Source organism: Sus scrofa, chromosome 12, assembly GCF_054392235.1.
Source record: "Sus scrofa isolate SSC_HxYL_T2T_F1_AM1 chromosome 12, Sscrofa_HxYL_maternal_Yorkshire_Landrace_v2.0, whole genome shotgun sequence".
NCBI classification, from domain to species: Eukaryota; Metazoa; Chordata; class Mammalia; order Artiodactyla; family Suidae; genus Sus; species Sus scrofa.
The window spans coordinates 18,827,986-18,845,245 of NC_139394.1; the positions used below are offsets into that span (position 1 = coordinate 18,827,986).

Sequence of the window (17,260 nt, forward strand, 5' to 3'; positions counted from 1 at the left end):
ACCCATCGGGGCACAGAAGGAAGTGACTGTCTGGGCCCCAGGGAAGGGGAGAGGGCCTGGAGCACCCCACTCCCCAGGGCAAAGGTGCTTCCTTGGGAGTGGGCAGCAGGGCCAGTGGGCGACCCGGAGACCAGACGGGCCTGGCCCCCCACCCCCTTGGCCCTCAGGCCAGGGGAAGGTGGCAGCAGGAGGCGCCCGTCCTGCTACCCAGTTATTCTGTCTGTGTCTGCTGAGTCCTGCTTGGGTCCCTGCAGGGCAGGTCGAAGCCCGACACACTGTACTTCAGCCCCATCTCTTTGCTATTTGTTTTAACAAATTTATTTCACGTCTCTTGGCCTAAGATTAATTGTGAAATTTAACAGGATGGCATAAAAAGGCCAATAATAACCTCTAAGAGGGTTGTACACCTAGTTGCTCTATTTCCAAACTAACAACTCGGGTCCTCGCCTGCAGCTAGGCCCCCTTTTCTTCCTCCATACTGAGATACAGAATAGCACCAGGCTTCTGGTGGCGTCAACATTTAAAGAGACAAACACAGAAGCAGAGAAGAGTGAGACGAACCACAGCACAGAACATAATAAAAAAAAAGTGGCCAAAGAATCGATCGCAAACTCATCTCTGTCTCCAGATTAATGGCTTGCATGAGAGAAATGGGGGGAGGTCCTTAGGGAAGGAGGGAGGGAGAAGGGAGATGCAGAAGCTGGCAGGTGAGCTGCTGACCCCGGAACAGAACTCTGGGTGGGCAGGGAAGAGCTGAGAGGGGTCCCCAGAGGGGGCTCTGGCCACATCCCGGGCTCAGGGGAGAGGTCGGGGCTGGGCCCCGACTCAGTGCAGTGGGCAGGGAGCTCGGCAAGTGGCGCAGCCGAGCCCCTCCTCTGCTTCATATGTTCCCGAGGATCTGTGTGCACGAGCGTGGGGGGCGGGGGGAGGGGACGACACAGGCATCTCAGAAAGCAGGAGCCACATGCTTGTGGGAAAGGAGCCTGGGGGTGGGGGTGGGGATACCAGCAACCAACCCTCTTGGCTCTGCAGAGCAAGGGCCCCGCAGAGGGACAGGAAGCCAGGCCAGGGCTCCTGCCACTCCAGCTTCTTTGTGGGCCCTTCCTATGCCAATCTTGCCTTGGCCTCCTGGCCTACGTGGCCGGCCATGGCTGTGCAAGCCGTGGCTGGAGGTAGGGGAGAGGACAGCCCCCAGCCCAGATGCTCTTGGTCCCACCTGAAGACCCGGCAGGTGGGAGGACTGGCTTGGTCAGCCCCACAGAGCTTGACCATGACCGGGGCTGCTCACTTGGACTTCGAGGGCCAGGCCCCGGGAGAGGCTCCTCCTTCTGTGTCTGGTCGGCTGGGCTGGGTGTGCAGCCCTTAGCAGAGATGTAGCTCAAGGTGGCCGTCGAGACGGGAGCTGTCTGGTCCCCAAGCTGTGTGTCCGGGGGACTCACAGGAGCACCCTTCCTTCGGTGCTGGGCTGGGAGATAGTGGGGCAGGGGGCTGGGAGAGGCTGGGGGGTCCAGAACCACCGGGAGCAGCTGGTGCCCCCGCTGGCTGGCAGAGTGGAGCGGGGAGAAGAGGACTGGCTCTCTGCGGGTCCTCCTGGGGACTGTGTGCCCACCGCTGAATGCGGGGGTGCTGACGGCTGGCCTGGAGCTGCGGGGCTGCTGCGGAGCTGCTCAGCCTGCTGGGAGACAAGGTCAGGGGCTGCACGCTCAGAATCCTTAGACCCTGGGGGCTGTCCTCCCCCAGGCCAGGGGGCCTGTGTGGACCAGAACTCTGCTGGCTTGTCTGTGGGCTGTCCGGGCACAGGGCCGTGGAGGGAGAGGCAGGTCTGCGGGTGGCACAAGGGCAGGAGGGAGGCCAGAGGCCTGGGCTCATGGCCGGGAACGGGGAGATGAAGCTGGCCACTGGTTGTCCTGGGGCCACAGGGGCTGGGCACTCTCGGGACAAAGAACGAGGCCTGTGGCCAGGACACCTCTGGCCTCTTCTCAGCATTGCCAGTGGGGAACTGAACCTTCCGCTTGTGGCCAACAAGTGCCAGGTCTGGGCCAGAGGAGAACTGGGCAAACCCAGAGTTGGGCAGGAGGCACTGGTAAGCAGGGCTCCCGGACACTGGCGTCTCTGGGGGACCCACAAAGACATCGGCTGATGTCCCTGGCTCCTGGCAGCTTGCTCCTGGTCTGGGTATCCTGGCAGCCTCCACAGGGTCCGCTGGTGCCTTCATGCTGCCCGCTGCCCCTTCTGGGGCCCCTGGGGCCTGGCAATCTTCTTTCCTCCTCCTGGGAGACGCTGCCCTGACGTGGGAGGGCTGGCTGGGAGGTGGCGTCTCAAGACACAAAGGGTCACAATCGGAAGTCAAGGAGGCTGGCTGCCTGTGGGGACAGAAACACCCAGTGGGCCAGAATTCAGCTCCAGAGCGGGTGGCAAGTTGGGCCCCTCCCGGGCTGGGGCTGGAGGCCAGTGGGGGCAGGGCACGTGCGGTGCTACCCTTCTGGGTTTTGGTGAGCTGAGGAGAGCGGCCCATTCGGGGGCCCTGTGAACGGCCTGTTCTTGGCTCTGCGGCCTGTGGTCAGGGCTGGCCAGAGGAACAGGTTAGAGGCTGCTCCATTTAATAACTTCATAGAGGAGGCTGTGGCCTTTGGTGGCTAGAGAAAGCAGCACAGAGCCGGGCCGTCCAAGTTGAGCCCGGGGAGGCTTCCCGAGGTGGAAACTTGGGGTGGAAGGTGAAGCCACGGCTCCTCAGCGGGCAGCAGGGGGAAGCTGGGGCTCACAGGACCCTGGGATTCTATTGAACCCCCTGGGTTTTCTTTTACCCCCTTTCTGGGGGTAAACTCCTAAAGCAGCAGAAAGACCCTCTTCTCCCACCTGGGATGGGCCCGGGAATCCCCCTCCCCACTTCTAGAAGGCCAGATGGGCACGTGACCAGGCTGGAGCAGCTGCTGTTGAACTGCGCCTGCTGTGTCCCCAACTGTGGCGACGGCAGTGCGTTAGGAAGGGTTTTAGTTGGGCCTCATCGTGAAGACAGATGGAGGTCTTCTCTCTACCCCCACCCCCAAAACAAACAGGATGGAAGATGGCAGGAAAGAAAGGGAAGGGAGTTCCCTTGTGGCCTAGTGGTTAAGGATTCAGCATTGTCACTGCTGTGGCTTGGGTTCGATCCCTGGCCCAGGAACTTCCGCATGCTGTGGGCACGGCCCCAAAAGAGTTCTCGGGTAAGAAAGCTAAGCAACGCCATGGCGTGGTGGTCCCTGCTGTCTCCAACCTGAGGGTTCCTTCCCACTTAGAGAGGGTGGTGGCAGGGTGGCATGGTGGTGCTTACCTGGGGAGGCTGGTCTGGAAGGGGGTGTCCACAAAGCTGTGGCTGAGCTGGGCGATGATCTGATCGACTTCAGCATATGAGTGGGCTTCCAGGGCAAAGCCCCGGTGCTGGGGGCTCTGAAGATGCTGCCCGGGGCGAGAGGAAGCACAGGGCATTAGACTGGGCTGGGGTGGGACGCAAGCAGGGTGGAGAGACTGGGTGGGACAGACTCTCGGGACGGCCCAGGATCAGAAGGAGCTCACCCCGTGCAGCTCCTCGAAGGCCTCTTGGCAGCACTCGCAGTACCCTTTCTTCCTTCTGGGCACGGTGCGGGCGGTCGATCGCAGGCTTGGCTCCTGGTCCTTGGCTTCTCTGGGGAAGGGACAGGGTAGGGGAAAGTGGTCACTGCTGGGGCCCTCAGAGGAGGAACTGTTGCCCTGGGGCTTGGAGCCCAGGTCAGGGAGGGGATGGACCAAAATGGCCAGAGCCAGGCAGGCACATGCTGGCCCACCTACACATGGTACCATTCTCCCAAGGGTGGCAGGAGAGGCAGCAAGGAAGTCGAGACCTCCTCGTGGGAACCTGTCTCAGCTCTGTCCTTTCCCCACTCACACATCTTGCCAGAGGTGAGGACAGGGGAGAGGCTGCGAGCATCCCTGAGACCGTTCCAGCTCTAGCTCACACCCAAACCCATGATCCCTTGACCTGCACAGCTGCACCTTCATGAGCACTCCCACATCCTCCTCAAGCCCGACTTCGCACCTGCAATTCAGGCCTGCATTTTTTTTAAATTGATGAATAGTCGATTTACAATGTTGTGTTCGTTTCTGGTGTACAGTAAAGGTACTCAGTTTTATATATTCTTTTTCATATTCTTTTTTTTTTTTTCCATTTTGGGGCCACACCTGCAGCATATGGAGGTTCCCAGGCTAGGGGTCGAATCGGAGCTGTAGCCACTGGGCCTACACCACAGCCACAGCAACGCAGGATCTGAGCCGCGTCTGCGACCTAGACCACAGCTCACGGCAACGCCGGATCCTTAACCCACTAAGTGAGGCCAGGGGTTGAACCCGCATCTTCATGGATACCGGTCGGATTCCTTTCTGCTGTGCCACGAGGGGAACTGCTGCTGTGGAACACTGAACACGGTCCCCTGTGCTGTACAGTAGGCCCTTGTTCATGATCCACTCTCGATGTAAGAGTTTGTATCAGCTACTCCCAGTCTCCCAGTCTATCCCTCCCTCCTCTTGGCAACCACAGCCTGTTCTCTGTCTCTGAGCCTCTGCTCTGTAGCTAAGTTCATTTGTGTCATGTTTAAATTCCACATGTTAAGTGATATCACATGGTATTAGTCTTGGGTTTACTTCACTTAGTATGACAATCTCTAGGTACATCCACATTGCTGCAAATGGCATTATTTCATTCTTTCTTATGGCTGAGCAGTATTCCAATGTGTGTGTATACATACCCCATCTTCTTGATCCATTCATCTGTGTTGGACGCTTAGGTTGCTTCCATGTCTTAGCTACTGTGAACAGTGTTGCTATAAACATAGGGGGGCATGTATCTTTTTGAATTTTTCTTCTTTTCCAGATGCCCAGGAGTGGTACTGCTAGGTCCTATGGCATCTATATTTTAATTTTTTACAGAAACTCCACACTGTTTTCCATAACGGCTGTACCAATTTCCATTCCCACTAACAATGCAGGAGGGTTCCCTTTTCTTCACGCCCTCTCCAATTTATTATTTATCATTAGTCCTTCATTTTGTTTGTTTGCTTCCTCTGTGGAAGTTCCCAGGGCAGGGAGCAAATCTGAGCCACAGCTGCGACCTGTGCCAACACCCAATCCTTAACCCACTATGCTGGGCTGGGGAGCTAAAGTCGGTCCTTCATCTTTAATGGCCTGTGGGGCATTGGTATTTGGCTGTCTGAGCAAACCCAGCAGGTCCAAAACATTCTCTTAAGGACTTTCTAAGGCCTTTCCTGGGCTAGGAATCAAACCTGTGCCATAGCAGTGACCCAAGCCGCCGTAGTGACACAGAAGAACTCCAACTACATGCACTTGAAAATAAATAGATGCATGGTAGAAAATATAAGCAAAGTTAAAAGACAAACCACAAACTGGGGAGGATATTTATAACTAATAACACAGCAAAGGGCTCATCTCCCTGAACACAAAAGGCTCCTTATAAACCAGGAAGTGATTGGTCACTGAAAAGGAAAACGGGCAAAGAATTTGAAGAAGGTTCACACAAAAAAAGATCCCAGTGATCAAACACGTGAAAACACAATTTCATTCATAAAGAGAAAAAATGAAAATCACAATCACACTGAGATACGGTGTTTATCAGACTGGCTGAAGTCAATAAGTCTGTCAGCTCACAGTATGAGCCAATGGGGATGGGGAAACAGGCTCTGGGTGAATGGCATTACTTCTGTGAAAAGCAGTTTGGCCGTATTTCTCAAAATTATAAATGTGGGCACCCTTTGACCCAGCATTTTCACTTTTAGGAATTTATTCTGCCAATATGCTTGAACAATCACAAATATACTCTGAGTAAGACTGTTCACTGCAGCACTGTTTAGCACTGCTCAACAGCAAAAGACTGGAAAATACCTATGCACCTATTAGATAAAATACGGTAAATCCATACACTGGAATAGCCTGCAGCCATTTAAGGGAATGGAGTTGTTCTTTAGGTACTAATCGGAAATTAATCTAAGATACATGAAGTGGAAAAAGCAAGATCCAACACAGCGAGTATCCTGCTGCTCTTTGTGAGAAACGGGGACAAGGATAGAGGAAGTACTTCTGTACATAAATTCTCTCTGGAGACAGACTCCCGATCTGGAGAATGGAGGAGGGGTGTAGAATACAGACTTTTCACTTTAAACCCTTCATAACTCTTGAATTTTGAACCATAAAAACAGTTCTAAAGCTTAAAAAAAAACTTAAACATTTCCTCCCACAGATTTTCTATACACACATATCCGGAATATCCGGAACCCTGGGTCCTCCCCCGTCTCTGCTCCTCTCAGGCAGACGCCAGAGCTCCAGGGCCCAGAGCTCCAGGGTCCCACCGTCTTCCCTCTATGACCTCCGGGCTCCCCTGCAGCCTGAGGCCATCTCAGGCCCAGCACCCCCGAAGCCCTGAGCCGGCTGGCCGGCAGCTGCTGTCCCTCGGGCCTTCTGGGAGGCTGAAGGGCACCTGGATTTCACCTCGGCCCGCTCCCTCCTTCCCCCCCTCCACCTCCAGCCACGTTCCCTTTCCATTTTCCTCTCCTTCCCCCCCTCCACCTCCAGCCACGTTCCCTTTCCATTTTCCTGTCCGCTTGAACTACTTCCTGACCCCGCAGCCCAGTCTGCTGGTGGAAGCCACAGGTCCTTGGCCCTGGGGACTCTGGGGCTGAGTGTCTGCCTTCTTTTCTCCTGGTCTGTGAATTAACCCTGTAGCCGACAAGTTAGAAAGGGTCTGAGGAGGCATCCAGGCTGTCACCCAAACTGCATTCCTTCTGCGCTTTGGTTGCGAAGGTTCAGATTCTCCCATGTCTGTAGAGGAGGAGTCCTGGCCAGCCTAGGCCACTGTGGGCCACACAGTGCAGCAGGTCTCCCGAACCCTCTGTCCCCTATTTTTAGCCCAAAAGGTCTCAAACTTTTTCCCCCCTTTTTACTTTTTATGGCCGCACCCTCGGCATATGGAGGGTCCCAGGCTAGGGGTCAAATTGGAGCTGCAGCTGCTGGCCTACGCCACAGCCACAGCGACGCAGGATCCGAGCCATGTCTGTGACCTACACCACAGCTCATGGCAATGCCAGATCCTTAACCCACTGAGTGAGGCCGGGGATTGAACCTGCATCCTCAATAGGAGCTGGGTTCATCACCACTGAGCCACAATGGGAACTCCCAAAAGGCCTCAAACTTTGATGTGCATTGAAATCACTCGGGGAGCCTGTGAATATACAGCTTTGGGGGCTCTATCAGCAGACACTGTGGTATGAAGTCCAGGAACACTTTTTTTCTTTTTTGGCCGTGCCTGCAGCATGCAGAAGTTCCCAGGCCAGGGAATGAACCTGCACAGCAGCACACACTGGATCCTTATTTAACCTGCTGAGGAGCCACCAGGGACATCCCCAGGAACCTGCATTTTGTTATTTGTTTGTTTTAGGGCTGCGCCCACAGCAAATGCACGTTCCCAGGCTAGGGGATGAAGTGGAGCTGCAGCTGCCGGCCTACACCACAGCTCACAGCAACGCTGGATCCTCAACCCACTGAGCAAGGATAGGGATTGAACCCGAGTCCTCACGTATACTGGTTGGGTTCACTGCTGCTGAGCCATGATGGGAACTCTTTCTTTTTTTGGAACCTGCGTTTTGGAACCAGGGAACTCTGAAGAAGGTGGTCTATAATCCGAGTTTCAGAAACCAGCTTCTTGCCCTCTGGACATAAGTCAAATTCTTCGGTATGGATAGAGAACAGCAAATAAAACGGATGAACACCCCTAGTGTCTCTCTTCTCTGGGCTAAGTTCCCAGAATAGACTTTGCCTAAGGAGCTAACACATGGCCATTCCCAAATCTGACCAGCAGGCCCTGATGGGGAGGACTTTGGCCTCTACCCAGCCCTTGGTACTCAGGAACCAGAAAGACCTACCTGGCACGGTGCGAGCTGCCTGGAGTTGTCGGGGCCTCAAAGGGACTTGCATCTTTGGGTCCCAGAAAAGAAATTTCAGGAAAGGATTTAAACTGATGGTAGAAAGGACGAAAATTCCTGAAACACAGAAAACTTCCACTTTGACTACAGTGGGGAAGGGAAAGGATGAGCAAGGGGGGCTGGCCCGACTCCCTGGAACTCCAGTCCTGATAAAGCAGACTCTCACCTGCCCATTTTTTTGTTTTGTTTTCTTTTCCTTTTTGGCTACCCCGAAGCATATGGCGTTCATGGCCTAGGGATCAGATGTGAGTTGAAGTTGAGACCTAAACTGCTGCTGCAACAATGCCGGATCCTCGACCCACTGTGCTGGGCCAGGGATCGAACCTGCATCCTAGCACTCCCAAGATGCTGCCCATCCCTTTGTGCCACAGCGGGAATTCCTCTCTGCCCATCTTTTACTTATTTTTTTTGGTGGTGCCCATGGCACGCAGAAGTTCCCGGACCAAGGACTGAACCCAGACCATAGCAGTGACCTGAACCACAGCAGTGACAATGCTGGATTCTTAACAGTTAGGCCACCAGGGAACTCCTTACCTGCTCATCTTTTTTTTTTTTGTCTTTTTAGCGCTGTACCCCCTGTGGCATATGGAAGCTCCCAGGCTGGGGTCAAATCGGAGCTGTAGCCACCAGCCTACACCACAGCCACAGCAACGTCAGATCCAGTCAGATCCAAGCCGTGTCTGCAACAGCTCATGGCAATGCCAGATCCTTAACCCACAGGGATCAAACCTGTGTCCTCATGGTTACTAGTCTGGTTTGTTACTACTGAGCCACAACGGGAACTCTACCTGCCCATCTTTTAAATTCTGGAACAATCTCTCATCTGCCTTATTAGGTTAAATTAACGCTTTAATACCCTCCCTACTTTCTAAGCCTGTTCCCGCTCACCATCTCCCCCGAATCCCGTCACCACCCTGAGCTGAGCGGAACCGTGGCGCTACCCTATTTTACAGAAGACAAAAACGAAGCCCAAGAGGTTCTGTGACTTGCCCAAGGGCTCATGACATGGAAGTGCCCAAGTCCAGCCAGGAAGCCACATCTCCCCCATCCTGATCCAGTTCCTCCCACCTTTCCATTTTTGTTTCTTGGCCTTCAAACGACCTCTGAGCACTTGAGCCTGGCAGACTCTAAACGCAAGCATGTTTAAACCAGAACAGTGATTTTCCTGTTCCACGGACAGGAACATTTCTGCTCTGGGCTGGTCTTCGTGCTGTCTGAGGGGTGGTGTTCTGAAAGGGAAGAGAGGCCCAGGGAAGGTTCTGGATGGTCAGACCTATACTGAGTGGTTTTGGTGGGTGGTTTGCCTCCAGTTGCTCATACTCCGGGGACTCCTGGAGCCAGGTCTGGCAATCTGTGGATGCCTAGCAGACCCTGCTGACGTAACTGTTGGGCGCTCTGTATTTGGCTGCAATGGCCAGTGCTCCAGGAGAGAATGCAGGCCCTGGGTTCCCGGGTGGCACAGGGAGAGCCCTGGGGCCTCACGAGTGAATTAACAAATGAGGCTTCTTGGACCCTGGAGGAGGAGGCAGCAGCCTTCACAGCCCTGGTACCCCCTCTTTTTGTCCTCCTCCATGTTGTTTTGTTCCTGCTTTGGAGGCTGGAAAGTTGAGGTTGGTGAGGCTAATTGGGCTTTGAAGAGCACCTACTTTAGGACAGCATGTTAAAAAGGATCACAGAGTTCCCGCTGTGGCTCAGCGGGTTAAGAACCTGATATAGTACAGCAGAAACTGACACAACACGGCAAATCAACTATACCCTAATAAAATAAAAAATAAAAAAGGAAGGAGTTCCTGTTGTGGCTCAGTGGTAATGAAGTCGACTAGCATCCATGACGATGCAGGTTTAATCCCTGGTCTTGCTCAGTGGGTTAAGGATCTGGCGTTGCCATGAGCTGTGGTGCAGGTTGCAGATAAGGCTTGGCTCCCACGAGGCTGTGGCTGTGGCTGGCAGCTGCAGGTCTGAATCGACTCTGGCCTAGGAACTTCCATATGCCAAAGGTGTGGCCCTAAAAAAGCAAACAAAAAAACCAAAAAATGTCCCTAAGGATGTAGGTTCAATCCCTAGCCTTGCTCAGTGGGTTAAGGATCTGGCATTTCTGAAAGGTACAGTTCAGGTTGCAGATGCGACTCAGGATCTGGTGTTGCTATGGCTGTGGTGTAAGCTGGCAGCCACAGCTCCAATTCCCCCTAGCCTGGAAACTACCATATGCAGGTGTAGCCATAAAAAGAAAAAAAAAAAAAAAGGACTACAAGGAGGTTCAGCTCCACTTAGATCTTTTTTTCTTCTGTTTTGGCCTCCTTACAACAAATGGAGTTCCCAGGCCAGGGATCAAATCAGATCTGAGCAATGCTGGATTCTTAATCCCCTGTGCCAGGCAGGGGGATCAAACCTGCATCCCAGCATTCCAGAGCTGCCAACCATCCCATTACACCACAGTGGGAACTCCTCTGCTTGGATTTTGCTTACGACGCCAGGGGCACACAAACACCAAACACGTGTACCCGGCTCTGGTCACAGTGACATGGCCTGAGCCTGCTGTGTGCAGAGACACCGAGGCCCTGGCGGTGTCTCAGCCACTGAGCTCTGACTACCGGTATTTAGCTGGTTGTGAAGGGGCTGAGTGTGAAGGACACAAAACCCATCCCACTGGAACGGGAGAAGAGAGGGCCTCGTTCCATTCCTGTGTTCTTTCTACTTGCTTTTGGGCCACCAGAGCCAACTGTGTACTGTGTGCAGGTGCCATCTGGAGGATGGGCATGCATGCCAGGCTCCCAGGGCTGGGTCTTTAGCTGGCCTGCCTGAGGCTGAGGTACACAGAATTCTGGTCTCAGGAGTCTCTGCTGGGTATACGTGGGCTTTTTTTCTTCTAAAAAACTTAAAAAAAAAAAATTTATTTTTTTTGGCTGCACCTGTAGCATATGGAAGTTCCCAGACTAGTGGCTGAATGGCTGAATCGGAGCTACAGCTGCCGGCCTACACCACAGCCACAGCAACTTGGGATTGGGATCCGAGCCTTGTCTGTGACCTACACCACAGTTCACAACAATGCTGGATCCCCAATCCACTGAGCGAGGCCAGGGATGGAACCCACATCCTCATGGATACTAGTCGAGTTCGTTTCCGCTGTGCCATAATGGGAACTCCAAAACTTTTTGAGTTCATTCTAGATTCTCACAGACTTTTGATCTAGTACTTTTTTTAAAATGGCCACATGGCATATGTAAGTTCTTGGACCAGGGATGGAACCTGGGCCCCTGCAGTGACCCAAGCCACTGAAGTTTGATTCCTAATCCACTGAGCCACTGCGGGAACTCCTTGATCTAATACCTAGTCGGTGATAACTCAGGTGGCTACCAGCTCATCAGGTTATCATCTGACCCTCATGGGGGATGGACAGAGGAGCACAGGGTGCCAGGCTGGATGTGGATTCCCGCCTTGGGCTAAGATGCATGAGCAAGTGGCTGTGTCCCAGTCTCTCAGCTGTTCTGACCTCAGTTTCCCCACCAGGAAGAGGATGCCCTCCTTATGCTAGTTTATCCAGGGCTGTCTTGAGATAACATGTACGGGGTCTGAGTTTTACACCACAAAACAGAACGGCTTCATCAAGTGCAAGGTGGTCTGAGGGAACCCCAGCATCACCCCAAACATCCTCACTTCGGCCAAGGCTGTACTAGCCCCGCACCAGCGCCGGGGGCAATTTGGTATCGAGTGTCAGCGGACACCTGGGGGGAAACGAGGGGCAAAACCGAACCTGGATGGGACCTCACGAGCTCACAAGAGCAGAGCATTAAAAGGAGGGAATTCACACAGAGGGTCACTCATGGCCAGAGGAGTACCCACTGGGCACGGCTCCTCCTGATCTGGGAGACTTCCCTGTGACACAGGACAAAGTAGCTCGTGAGGAAGACAAAGGTGCAGGGCTGAGGCGTTCTGTGTCCCCATGTCAGCCTGGGGCCCCTGAGCTTCTCCCCCAGCCAGGTCTGGTGACACTCACCTGCTCTCATCTTCCACTTTGAGGAAGGGCGCCTTCAGCCTGGCCACTGGAAGGAAGAGCGAGCCTATTAGCCACCTGTCTGCTCCGGGGCACAGGAAATGCTTGGAGAGGCTCCACCGAAGCCTCAGAGCCTTCTGGAGCTGGAACACTCGCTGTCCCAAGGGGCGCCTTTCCATTTGCAGAGGTGAAGCACTCCCCAACCCCCCAGACTCAACCCTGGGGGGAAGGGAGCCATTCTTGGGGTGGGGGTGCTGTCAATGAACCGTTAAACACCTGCTGGGTGAGAGATACCCAGCCCCTGCTGGCTTCCTGCCCTGGGGAGGAGGCTGAGAACAGTTTCTAGACAGGATTCTCCATGCGCTGGGTTTTGGGGGGAGGAGCAGTGAGGAAGAGAGCTAGAGTCTTAGCAGAAGGACAGTAAAAAAATATACATATCAAAAATGAAATCTGGTTCCTGAAAAAATAGGGCAAAGGAGTGCTGGGAAGACAAGTTTGGAGGCGATTCATCAGGAGATTCATCCTCTTCATCCTCTACTAACTGGCTATCTGCAGGGTTTACAGACTCTCTGAGGCATTCCCACGATGACCGGAAGTCCTGTCAAAGGTGCCGCAGGGGCACTGGAAGCCGGGGCAGGACTCGCAGCCACCAAATTCCCAAAGGGTGGTGCCTCTCAGCTCCCAGACCCACTCAAGGCTGCCGGCACTCAAGCAGAAGCAGCCTTTTTCCTCGTGCAGTGGCAGCAGCTCCCATTAATTACTTTTTCGGGGCGACTTCTTGTCTTTCTAATTAACTGAGACAGTGATTAAAATCAATTCCCCCACAGATTTCCTTGAATTTCAAACATGAGAGGTGCCAAGTGACTTTTCTTAGCTCCTGCTTGTGCACGGATAAATGCCACCTAAAGAGCATCTTTGGGAGAAACACCCAGGGGGAGCCGCTCTCCTGCTGTCCAAGAGGAGCCGGGAGCCGGGCTGCCAATCTGCCTGTTTGTCAATTTCAGGGAGTTTGGCATTTCTGAAAGTGGGAGGCAGCTGTCAAACTGCCCACCCCAAACTGCTCCTGAAACAGAAGGAAAAGGATGCTGAACTTCGATCGATGCCCAGAAACAGCCAGAGGATGCCGGAGCCAGAGCGAGCGCAAGAGGTCCTGGTTCTAGGAGAAGGCCCCGCCCAGCAGCCCTGGACTGGCTCATGGAAGTCCCTCTCCCACCGCTCTCCGAGGCCCAGGCCCTGGAAACCTGACGGGGCCACACAACCTGGACTTGCTTCCTGCTGCAGAAAAGTGAGCAGATGCTGCCACAGAGGGAGTCGTGGGGAAGCGTTTAGGGAGGGTGGGATGGCAATTAGATGAGGAAAAGCTATCATACTGACCTTTCCGTGTTCTTGACTCTGCTGGACACGTTCCCTAAATGGAAAGGGAAAATAGGTTAAGGATGTGAGGGAGCCGGGGGGGGGGGGGGTTGAGGAACTTGGCCTGGCGAGCTGAGGGGCTGCCAGCCTGCCCCACTTTGCTTCCCACCGTCGGCTGGACCCTGAGCTGGAGCAGACCCGACACCACGGCTCCCTCCGCCTCCCTGAGAGCTTTGTGCGTGAAATCTCAAAGGGAGCTGACTCTGCAGGGAGTGCAGGATAGAGCAAAGAACAAGGGCTGGGGCGTGTACCCCACCCCGCCAGGCTGGGCGGGAGCTGGAGCCCTGTGATGCTGTGACGTGTAGAGTTCGCACTGAACTCATTGGATGTGGCACAGAGGAAATTTGAGCAGGTAAGAGACTTGCTAACATGGCCAAGTTAGTGTTAAAAAGCAAGTGGTGGAGTTCCCGTTGTGGCTCAGTGGGTTAAGAACCCGACTAGCATCCATGAGGATGCAGGTTTGATCCCTGTCCTTGTTCAGCAGGTTAAAGGATCTGGCGTGGCTGTGGCTGTGGCGTAGGCTGGCAGCTGCAGCTACAATTTTTTGACTTCTGGCCTGGGAACTTGCATATGTCACAAGTGCAGCCCTAAAAAGAAAAAAAAAGCAAGTGGAACAAATTTTTAAAAATCAGTTAAAGAGTTGGGAGAGTGCAGACAGGATGAGAGACCCGGTGGATCCATGACTGTCTGTGCCTCTGGGCCCAAGGAGGTTCCAGATTTGTCCCTCGGGCCGCACTGCCAGAGCCAACACAGCCCAAAGAAGCCTTCCACATGCCCTTGCCTATCAGCAGATTGCACCCAGAACTTGCTCCAAAAGACTCCCAAGTATCTACAAAAGAGATTATGAAGCGAACAAGGCAAAGTAGAAATATCACACATGTGTGTAAAACGGGGGAATGGACACATCTGCTTGGCGAACCAGAAGGCTACTGGAGAAACTGCTAACACCACTAACCTCCACGAGGGAGCTGGGTGGCTGGGGAACAGAAGATGGAGGGAAAAAGACGTCTGCTATACTTTTCTCAGCCGTGACCAAGGCAGGTCTACTTAGCAGCGGCAGCAAAACCCCAAAGACGCCCAGACCAGAGGTGGGGCAGGGGTGCTGGGGTCGAGGGCTCCATCTGGTCTGCATGTTGCTCTGCTCCTGGGGGCCAGGCCGGGGGTGGACCTGTACGGCTTCATTCTTCCTCAGATTCAGGCGGGTGAAGACCTGGGGGCTTTAAACCAGCCTGGGCTCTCTTGAGGTGTTGCACGCAGTTCTCATCCCAGCAAAGGAAGGAAAAACCAATCAAGAATTTGGAATATGGAGGTTCTGGTCTGGCGCAGTGGAAGCAGACCCAGCTAGCATCCATGAGCGTGTGGGTTCCATCCCTGGTATCACTCAGTGGCTTAAGGATCCGGTGTTGACATGAGCTGTGGTGTAGGTCGCAGATGCGGCTCGGATCCTGCATTGCTGTGGCTGCGGTGTAGGCTGGCAGCTGCAGCTCCTAGTGGACCCCTAGCCTAGGGGTGGCACGTTCCATATGCCGTGAATGTGGCCCTAAAAAGCAAAAAAAACCCAAAACCGAAACCAAACCAAAACAAAACCCACCAAAACACCACGAATAAGGAAGACGGTAGCTCTTTCAAAGCCCTTTATCCTGAGCTGAGCTGCAGGGGCCCATGGCTCAGGCTGCAGTGACGCCTCAGTGTGGCACAGGGCGAGGAGGAGAGAGGATGGGGGCGCAGGGCTGTGGACGGCACGGGTGAGCTGACCGGGAGGCCAAGCGCCTCTCACCTTCTCCAGAACAACCGGGAGAAGGCGGCCTGGGTGGGTCACGGATTTACATTTACCAAAGCTGTCAGACTTGACCTTCTCCTGGCGGCTCGGCGGGATGACCTACCTCTGGCTTCTGTGGCCCGTGCTTCCTCACACGTAGCGCTTCAAGAGACAGCTGCTGCACGTGCACCATCATTTCTGTGGAGGAAACCGAAGGCTGGGGCCAAAGGCTTCCTCTCCTCGTTTCCCCAGCACAGCCCCTTCCTGGGGCCGGGGGACTAAACATCTCACCCAGTCTGGCCCACAGAACACACCAGCCTTGCCTGCCACCTTCTGGCTACATGTCATCTCTGCACCTGCTGATCATAACAGGCTGGGTCCTCTATCCCTGGAAACGTGCCTACGCTGGTGGCCCGGCTCCTCTGAAGCACCGAATACAATGAGAGATGCCCTGAAGGGCTGTAAGGTGCGACTGGAGACCAAGCCTCAGGAGTTTCTCAGATGAACACTTAGGTGGGAGACCCAGGAGGGGCTACATGTACTGGAACGTCTCTAATGCACTGGAAGGCAGGAAATTCGGTCGAGTCAGAAATGGCTGGGTTTCCAGGGACCACGGAACCCGAGACATCCTACAGCGGGACCTTCCCCAGCACATTCCCTATCCTCCCACACACCTCGGGCTGGAACCTGGAGCCTTCAGTGGACCAGAGAAAACCCCAGACTCAGAATGGAGCTGGATGTGAGAACCGACCTGTGCCAGCCAGGTTCAGGACAGCTACTCGAAGTAAATTTACTACAACTGGCAAACAGGTGGTTAGAGTGTGAGGCAACCCCAGAGGAAAGACAACAGAAAATTCAGGAGTTCCTGTCGTGGTGCAGTGGTTAACGAATATGACTGGGAACCATGAGGTTTCGGGTTTGATCCGTGGCCTCACCCAGTGGGTTGAAGATCTGGCGTTGCCCTGAGCTGTGGCGTAGGTCACAGATGTGGCCTAGATCCCATGTTGCTGTGGCTCTGGTGTAGGCCAGTGGCTACAGCTCCGATTCGACCCCTAGCCTGGGAACCTCCATATCCCGCAGATGAGACCGTAGAAAAAGACCAAAAAAAAAAAAAAAAAAAAAAAAGTTCAATCCAGCCAAACTGGGTGGGAATGTAGCCACACTACTCACTATGGATAATGTACTCAATCCGGTCTCTGAGCTCAATTTCCTTATCTGTACAATGGGCAGAAGACTGCAGTGAGGATTAAATGAAGTGATTCCTAGAGGAGAGTAAATACCTGACAAGGGGTCATGGACATAGGATTATTTTCTTTTTTCTTCTTTCTTTCTTTTTTTTCCCCCTTTTAGACGGCCACACCCACAGCATATGGAAGTTCCCAGGCCAGGGACTGAATCCAAGCAGCAGCTGCAACCTACACTGCAGCCAATGCCAGAGCCTTTAAGTCACTGCGGGGGCTGGGCCGGGGATCAAACTCGCATCTCCATAGTGACCTGAGCCACTGCAGTCAGATTCTTAACCCACATGCCACAGTGGGAACTCTTAGGATTATTTTCTTATTTGTAAAACAGGATCATCACACCAGCCAGGGGAACTGCCGTGTGGGTTAAACAAAGCAGCACCTGCCAGTACCCGTGCTCTATTGCCACTGCTGGTCTCTATACCGCCTGCCTGGGAGCATCACACTAACTGAGCACATCTGGCTCCAGCTAGAACACAGCTATGATCCCTCTCACAGCTGAGGCTCCCAGTCTGTCACCAACAGTCCCCTCCGCAGAAGCCCCCCGGCAGGAAGGGTACCGTCCACGTGTAGAATCCGCACTCCCCAGGAGCGGGCGTTGCTCAGGAGGCTGCTGCTGCTCCCCTGGAAAGACAAGCAGAGTCAGGCAGGAACATGTGACTCCCCAAGGTCTGACCACGATGGGGCAGGCTGGCCCCGCTTCTGGGAGCTCGGGGTCATCCACGAGGGGGGTAGTTGCAGGGAGGCAGACAGGGGAGAGAGCAGAGGGTCTGGAGAGTCAACCCAACCCCCTGGGGAAGACCCTGTCCTCCGCAAGGGCTGGCCACATCGGGCGGGGACGGACTGCGGACCTCTA

General features: G+C 54.2%; 1 protein-coding gene across 12 annotated transcripts in view; it reads right to left on the reverse strand.

The window, feature by feature from the left end:
- Positions 1-295: 295 nt before the first annotated feature.
- The window catches only part of DBF4B (DBF4 zinc finger B), a 36,429-nt gene continuing 19,464 nt past the window's right edge, over positions 296-17,260 (reverse strand). For 4 of the 12 annotated variants that reach the window (XM_021066859.2, XM_084984344.1, XM_084984343.1 and 1 more), the window contains 8 exons: positions 16,965-17,028; positions 15,288-15,361; positions 13,366-13,399; positions 11,995-12,040; positions 7,941-8,057; positions 3,553-3,661; positions 3,311-3,435; positions 296-2,363 (listed from right to left, as the gene is read on the reverse strand). In XM_021066859.2, the coding sequence (XP_020922518.2) occupies positions 1,436-2,363; positions 3,311-3,435; positions 3,553-3,661; positions 7,941-8,057; positions 11,995-12,040; positions 13,366-13,399; positions 15,288-15,361; positions 16,965-17,028 (1,497 nt within the window). In that variant the 3' untranslated portion in view covers positions 296-1,435. Of the gene's footprint in view, positions 2,364-3,310; positions 3,436-3,552; positions 3,662-7,940; positions 8,058-11,994; positions 12,041-13,365; positions 13,400-14,359; positions 15,362-16,333; positions 17,029-17,260 lie in introns of those variants that run through there. The other 8 variants (XM_021066860.2, XM_084984346.1, XM_084984347.1 and 5 more) reach the window with 6 other exon arrangements.